The sequence below is a fragment of the Petaurus breviceps genome, unplaced genomic scaffold (genome assembly GCF_028583685.1).
Source record: "Petaurus breviceps papuanus isolate PSGF00001 unplaced genomic scaffold, PetGlider_PUasm1.0 37, whole genome shotgun sequence".
Lineage (NCBI taxonomy): Eukaryota > Metazoa > Chordata > Mammalia > Diprotodontia > Petauridae > Petaurus > Petaurus breviceps.
Window position 1 is genome coordinate 33,796,711 of NW_027186296.1, and position 22,159 is coordinate 33,818,869.

At 38.7% G+C, this 22,159-nt stretch overlaps 1 protein-coding gene across 1 annotated transcript; it reads right to left on the minus strand.

The window, feature by feature from the left end:
* Positions 1-1,997: 1,997 nt before the first annotated feature.
* LOC138169077 (biogenesis of lysosome-related organelles complex 1 subunit 2-like) lies at positions 1,998-2,414 on the minus strand. The gene has a single exon (XM_069098211.1). The coding sequence runs from the start codon at positions 2,283-2,285 to the stop codon at positions 1,998-2,000; it is 288 nt and encodes a 95-aa protein (XP_068954312.1). The 5' UTR covers positions 2,286-2,414.
* Between the last annotated feature and the right edge of the window lie 19,745 nt (positions 2,415-22,159).

A 22,159-nucleotide genomic window follows, 5' to 3' on the forward strand; every position in this document is an offset into this window, starting at 1 on the left:
CCCTCTTATCCCCTACCCCTCTATTTTCCTGTAGGGTAAGATACCCGATTGAGTGTGTACAATATTCCCTCCTTAGGCCAAATTCAATGAGAATCAGGTTGTCCTGCTCTTCCCCTCCATTGTAACAGTTTTCGCTTGCCTCTTTTATATGAGATAATTTACCCTAATCTATCACTCCCTTTCTTCTCCCAATAAATTCCTTTCTCACCTCTTAATTTTACTTTTTAGATATCATTCCTTCATATTCAAGTCATCCTGTGCCCTCTGTCTATGTATACATGAACATATAAATGTCTACACTCACATATATATTTGTATATACATACATCCTCCTTTACATATATATATATATTCCCTTCAACTATCTTCATACTGAGAAAAGTCTTATGAGTTACAATGATTGTTTTTTCATGTTGGAATGTAAATAGTTCAACTTTAATAAGTTCCATATGATTTCTTTTTCCTCTTTACCATCTCATGCTTCTCTTGCTTCTTGAATTTGAAAGTCAAATTTTCTGTTCAGCTCTGGTTTTTTCATCAAGAATACTTGAAAGTCCTCTATTTCACTGAATGACCATATTTTCCCCTGTAGCATTATACTCAGTTTTGCTGGGTAGGTGATTCTTGGTTTTAGTCCTAACTCATTTGACCTCTGAAATATCATATTCCAAGCCCTTCAATTCCTTAATATAGAAGCTGCTAGGTCTTGTGTTATCCTGATTGTGTTTTCACAATACTCAAATTGTTTCTTCCTGAATGCTTGCAGTATTTTCTCCTTGACCTAATGTTATAGGAAAATAAATTTTTAAGTGCACCTGGAGCCTGTGGTGTGAGGCTTGTTTTTGAGGAGATACTTTGTGATTGGGCAGTGGGTCAAGAGGGTTATTACATTCTCTGAGCCTGGAGAAGGCTATATAAGCACTGATGTGAGACTTTGTTTTGGGGCTCACTTTGAGAAATGTTGTGTGATTTGACCAGACGAGACTCTGGGCAGCCGTTGAGAGGCCCCAGCTTTGAAAAACCCAGATGTTGATGCTTCCCTCTCTGGTAACTGACTAGGTATGGATGAAATGGTTGGAAAGTTGGAGGCCTGTCTGCTTGATCTGTTTGTTTCTCTATCTTCTTCTAATTACTGCTTGTAACTTCTGTATACTCTGAAGTTTGGGATGATGACTTTTCCCCCTGAACTAGGTAAATGATATGTTTGATTGGCATTAAATTAAAGCAAGATTGTTAACCCATTTTGAGTCGCTTTCCTTTAGAAAAGCAGATCTAAGAACCTGTGTTGGCAGCCACCCTGGGGACGCTGGGGTGCTTGCTACTACACCTGGGAACTCTTGAATTTGGCTATAATATTCCTAGGGGTTTTCTTTTTGGGATCTTTTTTTAAGATACGATCTGTGAATTCTTTCCATTTCTATTTTGCCCTCTGGTTCTAGAATATCAGGGAAATTTTGCTTGATAATTTCTTGAAATATGGTGTCTAGGCTCTTTTTTTGATCATGGATTTTAGATAGTTTAATAATTTTTAAATTATCTCTCCTGGACCTATTTTCCAGGTCAGTGGTTTTTCCAATGAGATATTTCACATTGCCTTCTATTTTTTCATTTGTTTGGATCTGTTTTTTTTTTTTTGAGGGTCATACATTGGCATTTATTATTTAAGCTGAAGGTTATGAGGGGGTGGGGGGCAAAGGAGGAGACAGGGAGCCAAGAGCCTGTCATCTGTGTCTGCTCCAGATGGGGTTGATTCTGATTTCTGAGCCTTGGTCCAGGGCACACAAGGAAGCACACACTAAGATGAGGTTCCAGGGGTGCAGGTTGAGGAAAACAGTGGGGGTGGCCAGAATTACACATCCAGCCAGAAGTGGGGGCTGGGATTCTCCTTGGATCAGCAGCACCGCTTCCTTTTGGGAACTGAAGCCCAGTGATAAGTTCCATCCCACATATTTCTTATAAAACTTTCTTGTAGTTAGTCTTTGTGCTAAAGAATTCTTTCATTGCCCATCTAACTTCTTGTACTTTGCTTCTAGTTTCTTTGAATATGCATCCAGCTTGTAGGCCGCCTGCTCAAGAGCTGCTACATGCTCCTCAATTAAAGTGATCTGATCCAGGTAAGGCTGAAGTGCTGCATATTTCTGGTTTAAGTCCTTTAGGTTTCTACTTATGTTTACTGCAATATCTTTCATTTCTAGATACTTCAAGCTAGTCAGTTTGTTCTTATTTTCCAGAAGTTTATAATCTTCACTGGTGGCTGTCAGCTCACCTGTCAGGTACGTGGCCATTTTGGAGAACGCGTCATGACACAGCCCTGTGATGTCCACCTCGGCGGGCTCCGTGGCCTCCTTCACTGTCTTCACCACAGCATCGTCTAAGCTGGGGAAGGGAGGAAGGAGAAAGGATGGGGAGGGGGAGGAGGGAGGGAAAGAGGGTGAGGAAGAGGGAAGGGAAAGGGGACAAGGAAGGGGGAAAAAGGGAAGGGTGAGCAGTCAGAGAAGGAGATGAGGGTGGATCTGTTTTATAGTAACTTGATTTCTCATAAAGTCATTAGCTTCCAATTGTTCCAATCCAATTTTGAAGGAGTTATTCTCTTCAGTGACCTTTTGAAATTCCTTTTCCATCTGGCAAATTTGGCTTTTTAAAGCATTCTTCTCCTCATTGGCTTTTTGGGCCTCTTTTGCTATTTGAATTAGTCTATTTTTTTAAGGTGTTATTTTCTTCAGTGTATTTTTGGGTCTCCTTTAGCAGGCTGTTGACTCACTTTTCATGATTTTCTTGCATCATTCTCATTTCTCTTCCCAATTTTTCCTCCACTTCTCTTACTTGCTTTTCAAAATCCTTCCTGAGCTCCTCCATGGCCTGTAACCAATTCATATTTTTCTTGGATGATTTTGACGCAGGAGTTCTGACTTCACTGTCTTGCTCCCACTCCATGCCTTGATCCTTTTTGTCCCCAAAAAAGGATTCTATGGTCTGTTTGTGCTTCCTTGGCTTGCTCATATTGGCAGCCAATTACTTGATTCTTGAACTCTCTGCCACAGTAGAACTCTGCTTCCAGAATGGAGAGAGCTATGTCCCAAATCGCTGGGATTTTTGCAGCTGCTGGAGCTATTAGATGGGTGCCCTCTCTACAGCCTCCACACGCTCTGGCTCACTCGTCACACACCCCAGGACCACCACCCAAGACCTCAATTGGGATCCACGCAGGTCAAAGCAAGAGAGCTTAGCCTCTGAATGGTCACCTGGTCCCCCTACACTTTGCAGGCCAGGGGCTCTGGAAGCAGCCACGTGGCAGTGGCTGCGGCCACCATGCCTCCTCCGCTTCTCACTCCGGGGCTAGCAGCCAGACCATGCTCTTCTATCCTCCCCTGGACCCACCAAGTTCCACACTGACCTTTTACTTTTTCTTTGGCATTTATGGATTGATAAGTCTAGAAATCTCTGCAGCTGCTGGTGATTTACTCTCATGAAGTCTGCTCTAGCTGCTGCTCATTGGGGCCACCCTGGACTCAGGTAGGACTGCCCTTGGCTCCCAGTGTGCTGCGATGGCCCCTTCCTGACAGCCTTCTGGGCTTCCTTCAGCAGGATATTTGTTTCTCTCTGTCACTTTGTGGGTTCTGTAGCTCTAAAGTTTGTTTAGAGTCATTTTTTACATGTATTGGAGGAAGTGGAAGCTGGAGCTGCGTGGAAGTCCTATTTCTACTCTGCCATCTTGGCTCCACCCCCATGTAAAAATAATTAAGGTATGAGAAAGAGGAGTACACTGAGTGCAGAGGGAGGGAGAGGTAGCATGGGGCTAATTATTTCACATGAGGCACAAAAGAACTATTACAGTGGAGGGGAAGGTGGGAGGGTGGGCTATGGACTTTGCTTCAACCCTACTTTCATCATTATTGGTTCAAAGATGAAATAATATGCACAATCAGTGAATATAGAAATCTATCTTACCTGACAGGGAAGTAGGAGGGGAGAAAATTAAGTAAAGGGGTGTGGGCAAGACTGACAGAAGGGAGGACAGATTAGGGGAAGTCGTAGACAGAAGCAAAACATTGGTGAGGAGGGAAAGGGTGAAAGGAGGGACAAAAAGGAGGAAAAATAGGATGGAGGGAAATTCACAGTAATCATAACTGTGAATGTAAATAAGATTAAGCAGATAGCAGAATGAATCAAAAACCAGAATCCTTCAATATGTTGTTTACAAGAAATATACTTGAAGCAGAGAGACACACATAGAGTAAAGGGGCTGGAGCTGAATCTATTATGTTTCAGCTAAAGTAAAAAAAAAACAGGGCTAGTTATCTTGATATTACACAAAGTAAAAGCAAAAATAGACTTAAATAAAAGACATAAGGAAGGAAACTACATCTTGTTAAAAGATACCATAGCCAACGAAACAAAAGCAATATTAAGCATATATGTACCAAGTGTTATAGTATCCAAATTCTTAAAGGACAAGTTAAGCGAGTTACAGGAAGAAATAGACAGCAAAACTATACTAGTGGGGGACCTCAACTGTCCCCTCTCAGAATTTGATAAATTGAACCAAAAAATAAACAAGAAAGAAACTAAGGAGGTAAATTAGAAAAGTTACGTATGACAGACCTTTAGAGAAAACCAAATGGGAGCAGAAAGAACTATACCTTTTTCTTGGCAGCATATTGTACCTACACAAAAATTAATTATGTATTAGGGAATAAAAACCTCAATATCAAATGTAGAAGGGCAGAAATATTAAATTATACTTTTAGGATCATAATGCAATAAAACTTATATTCAACAAAGGGCTGTGGAAAGATAGATTAAAAATTAATTGGAAAATTAAAAACAATTAATTTGAAACTAAATAATCTAATCCTAAAGAAAAATAAGTGGGTCAAAGAATAAATCATATAAACAATCAATAATTTCATTAAAAAGAATGTTGTTATTTGTCCTTCATTCTCAAGGAGGACCATGACATCAGGAAGGTGATGCCATGACTTGTAAGTGAATGGGATTTAAGTGAGGGAGGTCTGTGCAAAGTCATTAGCTTCACTCTCTACTCCAGAGCCATCTGGGTTCAGTGGCAAGATATAGATCAGGATGACTGGAAATGGTCCCCAGTCATTTAGTAGAGGGCAAATAGATTGATGCCACCTAAAAGTCCCAGGTACTAAGTCATATTACAGGGACCATACACATGAAGTTCTGAATGAAGAAGCCATCATTTAAGGTTAAATTATGATCAGTACACTCTCTGTTTTTGAAAGGAAGAGGCTATTATAAGATTTCTTCCTAATACTCATATAAAGTTTAAGATGCAGCACTTTAAAAGTAGCCTTATCCCTTATTCCAGTTATCTGGAAAGTACACGTAGGTAGAATGGCTCTCACTCCTAATGCAAGTGTATAAGTGAACTATGGTTATAATTAATTGGATTCTCTTTGACCTATAATTACCTTTCTACCCAAGGTAGCAGATGAATAATAGACATGGCTACTAGGTGGTATAGTGGATAGAGCACGAAAAGTGCTCTATGAAGTCAGGAAAACCAGAGTTCAAATCCAATCTCAGACACATGTTAACTATATGACTCTAAGAATGTCATTTCACCTGTTTGCCTCAGTGTCCTCATCTGTAAAATGGAGATAATAATGGCATCTACCTCCAAGAGTTGTAGTGAAAATTAAATGAGACAATAATTATAAAGCACTTGGCACACCATACTTTATAAATATCATCATCATCAACATCATGGGATTTATTAACATGAAGAAACCTCATTTACAACTGAGGAAACTGAGGCCTGGGGAAACCCAAGTTCCAAAAAAAGAATGAAAACAATGAGATATCATACCAAAATTTATGGTATGCAGCCAAAATGGTACTTAGGGGAAATTTTATTTCTCTAAATTATTATATCAGCAAATTAGAAAAAGAACAAATCAATGAATTGGACATGCAACTTAAAAAAAAAACAAATTAAAAATCCTGAATTGAGCACCAAATTGGAAGTCCTTAAAATCAAAGGTGAGGTTAATAAGACTGAAAGTCAAAAAACAACAACAAGCTATTGAGCTAATAAACACTGAGCCAAGATGAGAGCTAGCACTTGTGGGTGTAGGGAAGCAGGTGCCTTTCCTGGATAAATACCTGGGCACAGGCCAGGACAGCAGTGACCACATCATTCTGTGGATCACACCACCTTGGAAGCACTAAAAGCTTGCAGATCCCCAGAATTATCTCTGAAAATAGCAGCATGAAAAAATCTGAATCTTGCAAGAGTTCCTCCCTACCGCCAGGTGAGCAGGGCCCAATTTTAACATAAAGTTTGAAGTCAAGAATTAGGCTGGGAAAATGAACAAATAACAAAAAAAGAACTTGAGTATAAAAAGTTACTGCAGTGGCAGGGAAGACCAAGACACAAATTCAGAAGAGGACAATAATGTAAAAACAGCTATAAGCAAAGCCTCAAAAATCCTAATTGAACAAAAAGCCCAACAAAAATTCCTGGAAGAGTTTTAAAAAAGAAATGACTGGTAGAGGGAAAACTGAGAAATGAAATGAGAGTGATACAAGAAAATTATGAAAATAGAACGAACATCTTGATAAAAGACACAAAAAATTAAAGAAAATAACTCCTTAAAAAACAGAATTAGCCTAATGGTAAAAGAGACACATAAATTCACTTAAAAAAAGAACTCCTTAAAAACCAGAATAGATCAAGTGGGAAAAAGTACACATAATTTCTTAAAAATTATAATTGGGCAAATGGAAGCTAATGACTCTATGAGACATCAAGAAACAATAAAACAAAGTTTAAAAATTGAAAAACTAGAAGAAAATGTGAAATATCTAATTAGAAAAACAACTGACCTGGAAAATAGATCAAGGAAAGAAAATTTAAGTATTATTAGACTGCCTGCAAAAGTCATGATAAAAAAAAGAGTCTGGACATATTTTAAGGAATTACAATGTTATCTTAGATCTAGATAGTAAAATAGAACCTCCTGAAAGAAATACTCAAATAAAAACTCCCAAGATTATTATAGCCAAATTCCAGAGCCCCCAGGTCAAGGAGAAAATATTATAAGCAGCCAGAAAGAAGCAATTCAAATAATGTGAATTCACAGTTAGGATCACACTAGATTTAACAGCTTTCATATTAAACGAGCATAGGGACTGGAATATGATATTCTGGAAGGCAAAGGAGCTTGGATTACAACCAAGCAGCCAGAAAGAAGTAATTCAAATAATGTGAAATCACAGTTAGGATCACACTAGATTTAGCAGCTTCCATATTAAAGGAGCATAGGGACTGGAATATGATATTCTGGAAGGCAAAGGAGCTAGGATTACAACCAAGAATAACCTACTCAACAAAACTGAGTGTAATGGGGAAAACAGACATTTAATGAAATAGAAGTATTTCAAACATTCCTGATTTAAAAAAAAAGCTGAATAGGAAATTTTACATTCAAACCCAATACTCAAGAGATGTATAAAAAGGTTAACATGAAAGAGAAATCAAAAGAGATTCGATAAAGTTGAACTGTTTAAATTCCTATATAGGAAGGTGATATACATAATTCCTAAGAATTTTATCATAATTAAAGCAATTAGGAGAATCTACATAAATAGAGGGCATAGGTGTGAATAAATTATGTTGAGATGATCCTCCCCAAAATGAAGGCAGGAGGAAAAGGGATGTATTGAGAGAAGGGGTAAAGGAAAGGTTGAATGGGAAAAATTACGTCACATAAAAGAGGCACAGAAGGAAGATTTTTTTTACAGTGGAGGGGCACATGGCAGAGGGTGGCAGGCAATGTCTGAACCTCACTCTCATAATAGTTGATTCAAAGAGGGAAGAATATATATATATATATATATGTGTGTGTGTGTGTGTGTGTATGTATATATGTATACACATATACATATATAATATTATATACACACTCAATTGGCTATAGAAATATCTTACCCAACAGGGAAATAGGGGGGAAGAGGGATAAAAGATGGGGGGAGATGATAAAAGGTAGATTAGAAGAGGCAGTGTCAGAACTGGTGAATATGGAAATATGCTTTGTATGATTTCACATGTATAATTGATATTGCTTGTGTGTTTGGTAGGTAGGGGAGGGGTTAGAGAGAGAGAAAGAATTTGGGATTCAAAATTTTAAAAATGCTAAAAATAAATAAATCATATGTTTCTTTAAAAGAGTACTCAGAAGATAAAAAGTAGAAAATGTAATATTAAAACCAATGATAGCTAAGGAGGAAGACTGGTAAGAAGAATTAATAGTTTAAAACAAACAGCAGTAAAATTTTTGCAAGAACTAAACTCTCTTAAAAGTAGAATGGATCAAAGAAAAAGCAATGACTCTAGGAGGCAACAAAAAGTAAAAAAAAAAACAGTCAAAAGATTTTTTTAAAGAGGAAAATGTAAGCATATCCTATAAAAAAAGAATTGACCTAAAGCATATGAACAAATAATTCTCAAAAGAATTTCAAGCTGTTAATCATATGAAAGAATGAGAATGCTCTAAATCAATAATAAAAATAGAAATACAAATCAAAACAGACTTGGGGAGTCACTTCACACCCAGCAAATTGGCAAAAATGACAAAAATTGGGAATAGTAAATGTGAGAGGGATTCTGACCACACTTGTGTATTGTTGCTGGAGCTGTGCATTGACACAATTTGGAATTGGTACAATTGGCACTTTGGAAATCAATTTGGAATTGGGTAAACAAAGTGGCTAAAATATCTATACTCTTTGTCTTAGAGATTCTACTGCTAGACATATCTCCCAAAGAGGACACTGATTAAAAAAAGAAGAAAAGAAAGGCCTAGTACACACCAAAATATTTATGCTACCATTGTGTGTGTGTGTGTGTGCATGCTAGCAAAGAAATGGAAACAAAGTAGATGTTCATCTACTAGGGGATAGCTAAACAGATTGTGGCACACGAATGTAACAGAATATTACTGTGCTATAAGAAATGATGAATGTGATGAATAAACAGAAACATGGAAAGACATGGATTGAAGAAAAGTGAAGTAAGCAGGGCCAAGGAATATACACAAAATACACAATATGAAGAGAAAAAAATGACCCCAAAAGTCAATTGTAAATGAAATTGGGAAAAGACAGAGAAGATTACATCAAAAACAAATTAGAGGAACAAGGAAGAAATTACCTTTTGGATCTATCGATAGAAGAAGAGCTCATGATCAAACAAGTAGTATAGAGAATCACACACAATTAAACAGACTATTGTGAGTGAATAAATTTAAAAGCTTTTGCACAAACAAATCTAAACAAATCTTTGCTGCAAGTTTTCCTGATAAGAGTCTCATACTTATAACTTTATAAATGTATGTGTGCATGTGTAGTAATTAAATCAAATTTAGAAAACTAAGAGCCATTCCCCAATAGGAAAATGGACAAAGGATACGAACAAGCAGCTTTCAAATACAAGCTACCAACAGCTTTATCACTCTCTCTCTCTTTTCTCTCCAATATATATACATACATATATATGTATATATGTATACGCACATATACATATATACTGATATATGTGTGAGTATAAATTCAACATCTTTTTTCAAAGGTGTCCTGTTTTTTGTGCCATAAGAAATGATGAAACAGACAAATTCAGAAGTTACTTGGAAGACCTCAGAATGCAGAGTGAAGTGAGAAGAGCTAAGAGAATGATTTATATGACATTATAAAGAAGAATAACTTTGAAAGACTTTAAGAACTATGATCAATGCAGTGACAAGCCACAAGTCCAAAAGAGTGAAGAGAAACATTACTCACTTCATGACAGAAAGGTTATGAGCTTAAAATGCAGAAAGAGACATATAATTTTGGATGTGGAAATTTATTTTGCTGGACTATGCAGCAAAGCACTGAAAGCTTTGTTTTCCACGTTTCTTATTTTTAGTTACTAAGCTGAGGCAGGGTAGTAGGAGGGGCAGATAAAATATAATTTAAAAAAAAGAAATTGCAAACAATCTTGGCCCCCAAGAACAGACAGGAGAAAACATTCCCCCCAATTCTTTGCAGAGGGGTATGTGTGTGTGTGTGTATGGGGGGAGGGTCCACGAATGTGGAACATTGTGTATCTATCTTATCGTCAATTATTTTTCTGATGTATTGATCACTTTTGCTGAATCCTCTCCAACTTTTCTTTAAAAAATTTTTGTTATATGAGGTAGTTCCCTAGGAGGGGGAGGGAGAGGAGAAATAAAAGGGAATTGGGGGCTATATATAAAAACAAAAAAAAATTTTTTCTTAAAAAAAGGGAAAAAGTAACAAATGGGAAAACAGGTCAAGAAGACCTGTCAAGAACAAATCAAGAAGAACTAATCTACGAATCATCAGACCACCTGAAAATCATGATCAATACAAAAGCCTGGGTCCTACATTTCAAGAAATCATAAACAAAAACTGCCTAGATCTGTTAAGATTAGAGGGCAAAGTGAAAATAGAAAGAATACACTAGTCAATCACCTCCTGAAAGAAACTCCATAGTGAAAACTCTTAGGAATGTCAAAGTCAAAGTTTCCAGATCTAAGAAAAAATATTATGAAAAGCTTGCTTTTCTTTTTAAGTATATAATAAATTCAACATGTTATTTTCAAAGCTGTCCTATTTTTTGTTTCCTACTAACCTTTGTTATTCTCTCTTATCTGCTTTTTACAAATGCTTCATTGATTTTTTTTTCTTACTTTTCTTATTCATTTTAGTTACCCCAGTGCTGGCCTCTTCCCCTGCTAAACTGAGAGAAAGAAAAACAAAATTCATGTGTCTGATATGTATAGCTGAGCAAAACGTCCCTCCCCCTCCCACCTCAGCACATCGTAAATAACTGAAAATGTATGCCCCATTCTACACCTTAAGTTTATCACCTGTCTGGAGGGGAAATACATATTGTTAAGAATCACTTGATAATAAGTTTAACTTCAGAGAGATTCAAAATAAAACAACATTAAAGTACTACTATATACCTTCAGATAGGTGATTATAATTAATGACAACAAAATTCAACACCAGCGGGGTGGTGGTATGTTCATTCATTGCTGATGGAACTTAGAAACTTGCAGACTCTTTTTGGAGAAAAATCTGGCATTACACAGTGAAACTTACAAAGAAAATCATGCATTTTGACGGATAATTTCATTGTTAGGGATATTTTGCTGAAAGTGTTAACAAAAACTTTAAAAAGAGTCATCCATTCAAAGATCTTCATAGCAGCATTATATGTAATTGCCAAATAAACAAAACAAAACCCTGTAAGCATTCTAAATTGCCATCAGTAGGAGAATGGTTAAATAAATACAGTGTATTAACATAATGACACACTAAAGTACAATTAAGAATAACCATTATGAGAAATATAAAGAAATCTGGAAAGACTTTTATGAAATAGTATAAAGCAAGAAAAAAAATCAGAGGCATACAAATGAACTACAGCATAGCTATGGTCATACAAGGAAAAGTAGATGAGAATAAATGGACAAGGACTCCTGATGGGCTTATGAGGGAGTGGCTAAAGTTGTATTATGATATTCCTTGCATTAAAATTAATTAAAAATAAATAACTAATAAACAGGTTTAGTTGTATATATTCATGTTCAGTGTCACATTTATAATAAAACACTTATTAATACCAAAAATAAATTGTATGTAGCAGCTACCTTGTGTATGATATATGAGGAGTATTAGAATAATGTAAAGGGCTTTAGTGGGATACTTAGGGAGAAGCAAAGCAAACAAGGGTCCATTAGGATCCTAGGATGTTGGGCTGGAAGGCTCCCTTGGAGATCCTCTAATAGCACACATTTTTATGGTGTTTTATAGTTTGCTTTCCTTACAACAATCCTGTGAGGTAGAGAGAGTGTGTATTATTAACTGGATTTTATAGATGAAGTAATTGAGGCTCAGAGTGAGATAAATTGCCTGCCCAAGATATAGCTGATAAGTAGCACTTACATCAGGCTTTCTGATAATAAACAAGGGGTCTCTCCACTGTGCGCTGCCTAATGTTAGTGAGTGGCAAGAAATTACAGTAAACTGTAACACACAGAGAAAGGTCTACACTGATTTAGATGAGGCAGACAGGAGACAGAACTGGCTTCTAGTCCAGGCGTCTCTACATTTTAACTATGTGCCTGTATCAGGTAATCTCTCTGAGCCTCCTCTGTAAAATGGGTTTGAAATACCTGTAGTAGCTTCCAAATGAGACTATGTGTGTAAAGTGCTTTTGTAAACCCTAAAGTGCCATGTATAGCAAATGTCAATTTGTATTATATGGGAAAGAAAACCCTTTTAAAACGGTAAAGTGCCATTCAAGGATCCAATCCTTGGAATCCATGAAATACATGAAAGATTAATTAGGGAATGATCTTTCAAGTTAATATAGTATAATATTATATATTACATTATATATATAATATTATATAGTATAACAGAATTGCTTCAGATGGTGATTCCCCCAGTAGACTTAAAATAGAATTCAATTTTCAAAAGTTTAATGTAATTACTACTCTGCTAGGAACATGTCTAATGTATAAAGCTCAATGCATGCCAAGTTTGGGTTAAAATTAGACCCCATGGCATGAATAAATTTCACATTAGATAGCTAACCTTGATAACAATTATCTCTCCTGGTCTTGTTTATCAGGGATATAAGGAGTCATTATTTCATCATAACAGCTAGTATTCATAGATGCAAATACATCTATATGTATGAATGTATATGTGTGTATGTGTGCATGTATACATATACACACATATACACATATGTATCACTTTACAATCTACAATATACCTTTTGATCACAAAACCCTTTGAAGTAGGTATTCCTGGCAGGTGGATGTCACTATCAGCTACATGACAAATCTTTCATAAGATCTTTTAGTTGTAAGGGTAATCATTGATGTCAGAGACCAGAAATTCTAGCCCAATTATTTCATTTTAAGGATGAGGAAACTAAGGCCCAAGTCGGGGAAAGGACATGCTCAAGGTCACAGGGATAATAAGTAGGAGAGTGAGGAATCAAACTGAGATCCTCTGAATTTGTGCCTCTCCCTGGAGGTTTGCAAGCAGAGGCCAGCCAGTCACTTGGGATATTGTAGCAAGGACTCTTGTCTGTGTATAAGTTGGACTTACATCTTTTTTTTTTGAGGGGGGAAGGCAGGGCAATTGGGGTTAAGTGACTTGCCCAAGGTCACATGGCTAGTAAATGTTAAGTGTCTCAGGCTGGATTTGAACTCAGGTCCTCCTAACTCCAGAGCTCTATTCACTGAGCCACCTAGCTGCCTCTGGACTTATATCTCTAAAGGTATCTTTCCAAGTCTCAGAGTCTATGCCTCTTTATGAGATCTAGAGACCATATGGTCTAACTCCCTTATTTTACAGACTTTTTTCACAAAGGAAATAGGACTTGGATATTGGGTTAAACCGCCCCCCCAAAAAAAACCCCAACTTTCATGCCTTTTCTCTACAAATCAAATGACTTTCTGAGCTATAAATTGGGTCTGGAAATATTTCCCAAAGACCCTGATAAATATTTTAGCCTCATGAGGGAGTCACTAAGGAACAGGGAAAGAAATGAGAACTATGTAAATATTTAATTTAGCCCTAAGCCAACATCCTTAATTGTGTACATTAAAGGGTTGTTTTTTATACCATATTATTTCAGAGTCTGTCTACTGATAAACAACTCTTCCTACAGCATGCAGAAAAGCTCTTGGTTCAAGAAGCTTTAGTCTGGTTGAATATTCTTTCTGCCACACTGTATTTCTGTTCATGGTACTCCCTTCACCTGAAACCCTTTCTTCCAGAATCAAAGCTGAGGTAGTAAGGTGATCTGGTCTTTTCCCCAGGTTACTGAAATTTAAAGGGGCCTGATTTCTCTTCAGGCAGTCTGCCAGGCTTCTATCCTTGTATGTCATGGACCCTTGCATCTACCTGGCAACTGCCTCTGCTCCCCGTAGAAATTTACAGATTCTCAACCCCATTAGAATGTGAGCTTCTTGAAACTTTGTATCCCTAGCACTTGTGCCTAGCACATAGTAGGTGGTTAATAAATACTTGTTGACTGATTCAATAGATATCAATCAATAAACATTGGTTAAGCACCTACTATGTGCCAGGCACTTTGCTAAGCACTGAAAGTAATGTGCTGTCATAGAAATAGCACTGAATTTGAAGATTGGGATCAAATCCTGGTCTTGCCACTTATTACTTGTATTAATTTGGGTAAATCACTTAACCTCTTGTTTCCTCATTTTTCTAAGTCTGTAAAATGAGGCAGTTGAACTACATGATTCCTAAGTTCCCCTTTCAACTCTAAATCCTATGACCCCAAATGGCAGAGACTGGATTTGAACCCAGACCTTCTGACCCCATATCTAATGCATCTGAGGCTGACAGCATCACAGGATTTAGAGCCAGATTAGATTATCTCTGAATTCTTTTCCTTCTTCAAGTCTTACAGATTGTAAATGCAGGTAAGCACATGATATATCACCACCAGGCTAAGAAACAGACCTATTAACGGTTTATTTATTTCATGTGAAGCCAGGTGTTTCTTATCTCCACTGCCCATCCCCTACCTCTTCTCCACCCCCAAAGATAAGGAGAATGTATATGGGAGATAGCCAAGTGACACATCCTAGACATTTTAATGAATAACACCCCATCCATGCCTGCCCATTTTGTACAGCACTTGTTCATGTTTTCCCATAAATCCAGCCCTGAGGGTCCACTCATCATTCTGGGGGCCTTCCTCTAGACGTTTTACTATTTTGTAGACACCAGTGGGACATACTGCTGTCCATCAGTAATACTGAATGACTGGTCTATCTACTCATAAATCACTCTGATATCCTTTATGTATATGATGTGTTGCAGCCTACTCACGTCCACCAGGCACCTCTCCATTGCCCTTTGGGTGACCTTCAACTTTAACATTTAACTAAGGGTGAAAATTATTCCTGCCTTCAGAAGGTTTCCCAGAGATGGGGGCAAAACACTACCCAAAAGGTAATGTGGAAATTAAAGCAAATGAACACAATATAACTCAAGTACATAAGTGTTTAATCAACTAATCATCAAGCAAGGTGCCAGACCCTGGGCTAAAGGGCTGGCACCATAGAGAAAAACAAAAATTAGTCCTTGGCCTCAAGGAGCTTACTTTCTACTGGGGGAGATGAATACCAAGTAGATGGAAGCTAGCCTCAGAAGGGACAGCACAAGCCGCTGGGAGCCTGGATAAAATAAAGGGGTGATTCATGAGGCAAGGTTAGAAAGGAGAGGAAGATACATGACTTGTGAGCATGGGCTTTCTGAGAAGGCTGTGGAGATTCTGGGGAACAATCTTAGAGTCTGAGTGGAAAAGGCTGCCATTGTTCTTTTCCTTTCACTGAGTCAGGAATTAGGGAGGGGAAAGGAAGTTGCCTGGTAAGAGGAGGCTTTACCCATTGTATTATTTCTGGGGACTTAATGCAGTCCTCTAGAAGCAGATGACCTGGGTTTAAGAAGGTAATCTTACGGAAGTAAGGTGGTATATTAAGCAAAAGGCTGGCCTTGAAGGCAGAAAGGCTTGGGTTCAAGTCCTGCCACAGACACATTATTGGCTATGAGAACTTGAACAAGTTACTTAACCTTTCGGTGACCAGGTAACTTTCTAAGAGTATAAGTTACTGAGTGATGCTGATCTTAATTGATAGAGGGGCGTTTCCTCACTGGGAATTCCCCATACCAATGAAATCACAGATCCTGTCCAAAAAAACCCTAAAACAACAAAAATAATGGATTCCAAAAATGTGAGTAGCTTCTGGTGTTGTGAATTAGTTTAGGAAGACCTCTGTGAATTTCTAAGGAGAAGGACTGCTGTTCCAGAGATGTTGGGGAAGAATGAGGGAAGCACTAATCAGACTTAGGAAACAGGGCTTGTAGCTAAAGGACGGGGAGGAGAACCAGTCATAGGACCATGGATTTAGAGTAGCAGGGCCTTTAGAGGTCAACTTCTTCATCTTATAGATGGAGAAACTGAGCCCCAGAGAGGTTACATGTTTGTTCAAAGCCAAACATGTAGTAAGTGTCAGAAGCAGGATTTGAACCTGGGCCTTCTGGGTTCCAAGTCCCCGATGCCATACTGAAGCCCTGGACACTGAGGATAGTCATTTAAAGGAACTGTCTGGAGTGTTTTGGGGGTGGGAAGATTCAAGTAAAGAGCAAGAGGGAGAGGTGATTGGTAGGTCAAGGTTGGAGAGTTGAGAAAACAGAAGACAGGGAAATGAGCTTTATACCTCTTGGTTTCCTTCCTCTTCCTGACATCACTTCCTGGCCCACTCTTGATCTTTGTAGGGACCTGAAGAAGGAGGTTGCAACTTAGCTTCAAACTTTTGCTTGCCTTGGGGAGTCCATGGTTCTCAAGTCTATTGGAGAAGGGTCATGACTGAACACCAGATGGCATCCTTGTGTAAGTCTAGGCAGCAGTGGACTCTGCTACCTGTTAACCCATTCCTACCTCCATTTTTTAACACTAATTTTTGGCTGCTACCCATCACAGTGGCAAGGTTCTGGCTGATGATGGGGATGGGAAGGGTGTCAGAGCCATCTACTCCAAAAATGCTTATAAACTTTAAAGTGAAATCTAGAAATGATTAACCTCCCTGGGCCTCAGTTTTCTTATGGTAGGGAATAATAGGCCTCTGAGGTCCCTTCTAGTTCCCTTTCAGGGTGGTAAATAGACCAAGAAATTGATATGAGGCACACAGAAATCACTTTGAAAACTGTAAAGCACTATTTAAGTGGCCCATCATTATTATTATAAATGTAAACAATTAAAGAAGGAGGTCCAACTGTGTTGTGTATCTCCCAGGCCATTCCAAAACGTCCCACTTTAGAGTAATGATACTGCCTCCTCTCCTGACACCAAGACCCATCAGCTATCCTTCCAAAGATTACGTTGGAGGCTACCTTTGCCCTTCTTCAGAGGGGGACGAGGAAAAGGAAACAACCTTCTTTAAAGAAGAAGGGCAATGTGGTGGGGTAATCCCAACCTTATATGAAAGTAGCATATGATAGATATGTTAGCCTCTAAGGACCCTTTCATCCACAATAATGAATAACTAGAGAAATCAAAGGACTAAGCAATAGAAGAGAACTTAGAGATCTTCTGATTCAGTATCTTCATTTTACAGATAGAGAAACTGAGGCTCAGAGACAGAAAAGTGTTCTGCTCAAGGTCACACAGGAAATTAGTGATAGAGTTAGGAACAGAGGTTGGATTTTTGGTCTCTCAGGCCCATATTTTTCTATCACACCTTAGGAATCTCTTGTTAGATATGGCATTGCCCTAATTTTTTTTATCCTGTAAACTATTAAGGCAACTTATTAATTTACAAATAGGAAGGGAATGGGGTGGGAGATGTTGTATTAGTAATAATAGTAATACTTTTTTTACTGCCATGAAACTCTACTCTTTCCTTGAGCTAGAAAAAATTTATGTAACATTAAATTAACCAATATCAATGAATAGTAGAGGGAAATGAAGTTTACCTGTTACTTCTAAAGTCTTGCCTTTTGTCAGATCTTGCATTAATTAGCCCCATTACAACATAAATAGTCCTCGAAGTATAACTGTCTTAGGAAAAGGCCATTCAAAACAAAATGCACATTACCCCAGAATGTATGATTTTATTTATTTTTCAGTAATATTCTAGACCCTCTAAAGATATTGCATTACCTGGATTCCATGTCCTAGGGCCTTGGCATAAAAATGGCATAAAATTGGCTAGGACCATGCCACTTCTCCAAGGAACCTGAGTCACCTTTCCCTAGATCATTCTGTCTCAATAGGGTTTGCCACCAATCTTGTTTTTTTACTTTGTATACATAGGCACATTTCTTGTCTAAGCAGAATCTAAACTAAATCTAAATATCCCAATCATCTCCTCCAATTTTTAGAACAGCTTTGTGTTCCCTTTGGTTTAATGGGCCGTGCTTATAGCCAGCAAGGGTGGCCTTTTGGACATTTTGTTGTTTTGGAAGTCCTATCTGCTGCAGGTATCCTAGGCTCTAAGATAAAAGAGGAAGAAGGGCATGTCTTCACTTTCTGGATGTCTTAACAGACTCAGGGAGGTTTAGAATACCATGATTCAGTATAAGGCAAGGGGGCAATCTCCCTTGTTTGCCACTTAGGGAAAAAGCCCCAGGACCATGTGGTTCAGGGAAAGGCCCTAGGCACAGCCCTGGTGTCAGTGAAAAGGTAGGGGGCCTCCTCACCCAGGGCATGTATTTCTTGACTCAACCCTTGTTATCTACATTATCTAAATCAGAAACTTGCAATATAGGTGTGGCTGCTAAAATCATGAGTCATAGACCTAGCTGATGGCTTATGCTATTCTAAGAAAAGAACTGGTAGTTATATACTGGAAGTATAGTCAACCCAAGTAGACAGAGAGTGAGGGAAGCAAGTAAGGAAGCTTTATTTAAAAAAAAAAAAAAAGTTTACTTTTCCCCTGATTACATGTAAAGACATTTTTAACATTCCATTTTTTTTGGAGGGGGGAAGGCAGGGCAATTGGGGTTAAGTGACTTGCCCAAGGTCACACAGTTACACATCAAGTGTATGAGGCCAAATTTGAACTCAGGTCCTCCTGACTCTAGGGCTGGTGCTCTATTCACTTAACATTCTTTTTAAAAAAATTTTGAGTTCCAAATTTTCTCTCTCCCTCCCTCACCAATCCCCTCCCTAAGATGGTAAGCAATTTGATATAGGTTGTACATGTTCAGTCATGCAAAACATATTACCATAGTAGATACAACTATGATACAACTCCAAATTTTTTTTTCTTTTCTCTCTCCCCCCTCCCCAAGAGGGCAAATACTATTAAGTGGGGAAAAAAATTTTTAAGAGAATAAAAAAAGAAATCATAGACTTAAAGGGAAAAATACATACACACATATGCACACACACACACACAAAACCAGAAAGTGGAAGATAGTATGTTTCAATCTACATTCAGACTTCATCAGTTTTTTTGAAGTTATCTTGGATCACTGTATGGCTGAAAATAGCTAAGTCATTCTCAATTGATCATTGTACAGCATTGCTGTTACTGTATATAATGTTCTCTTGGTTCTGTTCATTTCATTTTGCATCATTTCAAAAAATCTTTCCAGGTTTTTCTGAAACTATCCTTCTCCTCATTTCTTAGAGCACAATAGTGTTCCATCATAATCAAATACCCCAACTTGTTCAGTCACTCCCCAATTGATGGGCATCACCTCAGTTTCCAATTCTTTGCACTACAAAAAATAACTACTACAAATATTTTTGTACAAAAAGGTCCTTTCACCCTTCTCTTATTTCTTTGGGATACAGACCTAGTAGTGGTATTGCTGGATCAAAGGTTATGGACAGTTTTATAGCCCTTTGGGCATAGTTCCAAATTGTTCCCCAGAATAGTTGGATCAGTTCACTCCACCAATAATGCAAGCAAGCTTTATTAGGGGAAAACATTGACACAAGGGAGGGTCAGTCAGGGAAGATGGATCCAGAGCATTCGGCAGAGATCCTGGATAGCATTAGATGCCAAAAAGGGTGAAGCAGGGTAGGTTTTGATAGGATTTTTATGTGGGTCAAATAGGACAGGGCAGAAGGCAGAGTGCTGGACCTAGGATATACATTAAGATTTGGATGGGCTGACTCATGTTGAAGGGAATGTTGGGGAAACTGCCAGCTAGTTGATATTTAAGCTGTTTAGTAGCGGAAAAGGGGGCTTTGGCCATTACTGCAGGTCTTATCAGATAGGATAGGTTAGGGGGGTTTTCAGTTGGTAGGGGAAGTTACTGTATTTCTTACACTAGACTAAGCCAGTCAAAGAAGATTTTTCTCCATGCCCTGGGAGGGGTGGGATGCATAACTCTTTTGGGCTTTGGAATTCAGCCCTGGGCCCTGCACTGTATTGATTTGTGAGCACTTCAAGGGACCCATTATATCCAGCCAGCTCCAGCCATGCTTCACTTTACAGGCTGGTCTGAGCACCCTACCCAATTTCTGGAGCTGGAACCTTAACAAATCAATACTTCTATTGCTACTGGAAATCATGTGTCAGTCTACTCCCCTAAGGCTCCCCTCACCATCCCTATAACCTTCCAAGCCCAAACATCCTTCCCCGGCCACCACTCCCTTAAATATATCATTTCTTCCTATTAAAATATATGCTCCATAAAAAGACAAACTGTCTCCTTTTTTTAAATTTGTATCCTCAGGCTTAGCATAATGCTTGGCATAGAATAAAGGCTTAGCAAATGTTTTCACATTCTTCCTTCTTTCTTCCTTCCCATCTTTTCTTTTCTCCTTCCTTGTTTCCCTTCTTCTTCCCTTTCTTCCTCCCCCCTCCATTCCTTCCTTTTTTCCTTCCTTCCCTTTCTCCTTCCCATCCTTTATCTCCTTCTTCCTTTCTTTCCTTCTATTCCCTCCTTCCTTCTTTCTTTCCTTCCTTTCTTCCCTCTTTCCCTTCCTTCCCTTTTCTCTTCTCCCTCCTTCTTTCTTTCCCTCCTTGTTTCCCTTTTTCCTTCCTTCCCTCCTTCCCTCTTTCCTTCCTTCCCTCCCTCTCTCCCATAGAAAAAAGAAGGGTCACCTCCTCTTCATGTGAGGCAGGAGTGAAGGAAGAAATAATGCGATAATATATCTGAGTGATGTGAGAAGAGGCGAGAAAAGAGAACTCTTGGTGAATGGCCTTAATTTTGAGAAAGAAATATGAATAAGGGCCTCAGCTAAGAGGGTGAAGGGAAAGGGTAATGAAGAGGGGATTGAGGAGGAATGAGAAGGTCTGGAATAGCTTCTATGGTTAAATGTGATACAGAATCCATTAGACCCATCCTAGGGGCAAGGCATTGTTCTAAGTGCCTGGGGGTGAGGAAAGGAGAGAGCTGGGAAGATATTTAAGACCCCAATGTCTGATGTTGTTAAACTCAAAGTCTAATAATTAGCTTAGAAAGAGATTGAGAAGAACGATTTAGGGGTACCTTGCAGGATTTAGTCAAAGAAGGTCTTTCCAGCCTCTTTTCCCCCTCCTCCACCAAGGGCTGGCCACAGCTGTTTTTCATAGTCTGGGGGTAAGGGTGCTACCAGTCAGACAATGTCCCTGCTCCACCCCCACCCCTTAGCTACAGTGCTGGCTACCTTTTTCAGTTAATCTATTTTAATTCAGTTTGTAATTAAAAATATTAATGCACTGACAAGATCTGCTTACAGGGCATGTAAGAGCTATGAATATGTCACTGGTGCAGTGATTTAAAGCCCATATGCAGAACGAATAACTTTCTGAACAAGGAAGAAAATCTATTTAGAGCTATTCATGGATTCATAAATGGCCAGACTGGGCATTGCTTGGGAAGGGTGCAAGGGAGGCAAGAGAGGCTCTGTGTGTAGATCCAGGTTCTGGGTGGAGTTGGAAGATAGGTCTTGGTTGCTTCACAGTCTTTGAACCACAAAATCTCAAAGAAGCTTCTGAGGTCTCTGCCTTGGTGGCATTCGTTTCTGGCCTTCTTTGAGTGCCCAGTGCCTTCCTCCTTTCTTATATGCCCTGCTCTGAGGAAGGGACCTGATCATCTCATTCACACTGAGGTGAAATGAGGAACCACAGCTTGAATGAGTGACTCTTCATTGAGTGATTTAAATTTTGCTCAAGGGTTAAGGGTAAAAGAAAGGCACAAGGACTTATATCTAGCACAGGGAACTCCAAGGTGAGGTAACTCCTTTTTATCAATGCAGATCAGCACCTTCTCTGAAACTTATAACCTCCAAGACTGAAAGAAGTTAAGGGACTCCCCCAAGGTCACCCAGAAACCAGGTGTGAACAGTAGAATTTGAACCCAGGTCTTCTTATCTTCTAAGTAGGCTCTCTAATTGCTACACTAAGCTTCTTCCATGAGAAGTCAAAGGGGTGGTGAGCTAATGGTGCCATTTTGTCCATCAGGGATGGGGCTGGGAGGGCAGAAGACCAGGTTTAAAGACAGTAGTGTTAGAGGATGCTCAGGAAAGGGATAATGTCTCCCCTTCTTTCCATCCTCTTCCCCCCAGTCCTTGAGAGCAGGTGTGTGTGTGTGTGTGTGTGTGTGTGTGTGTGTGTGTGTGTGTGTG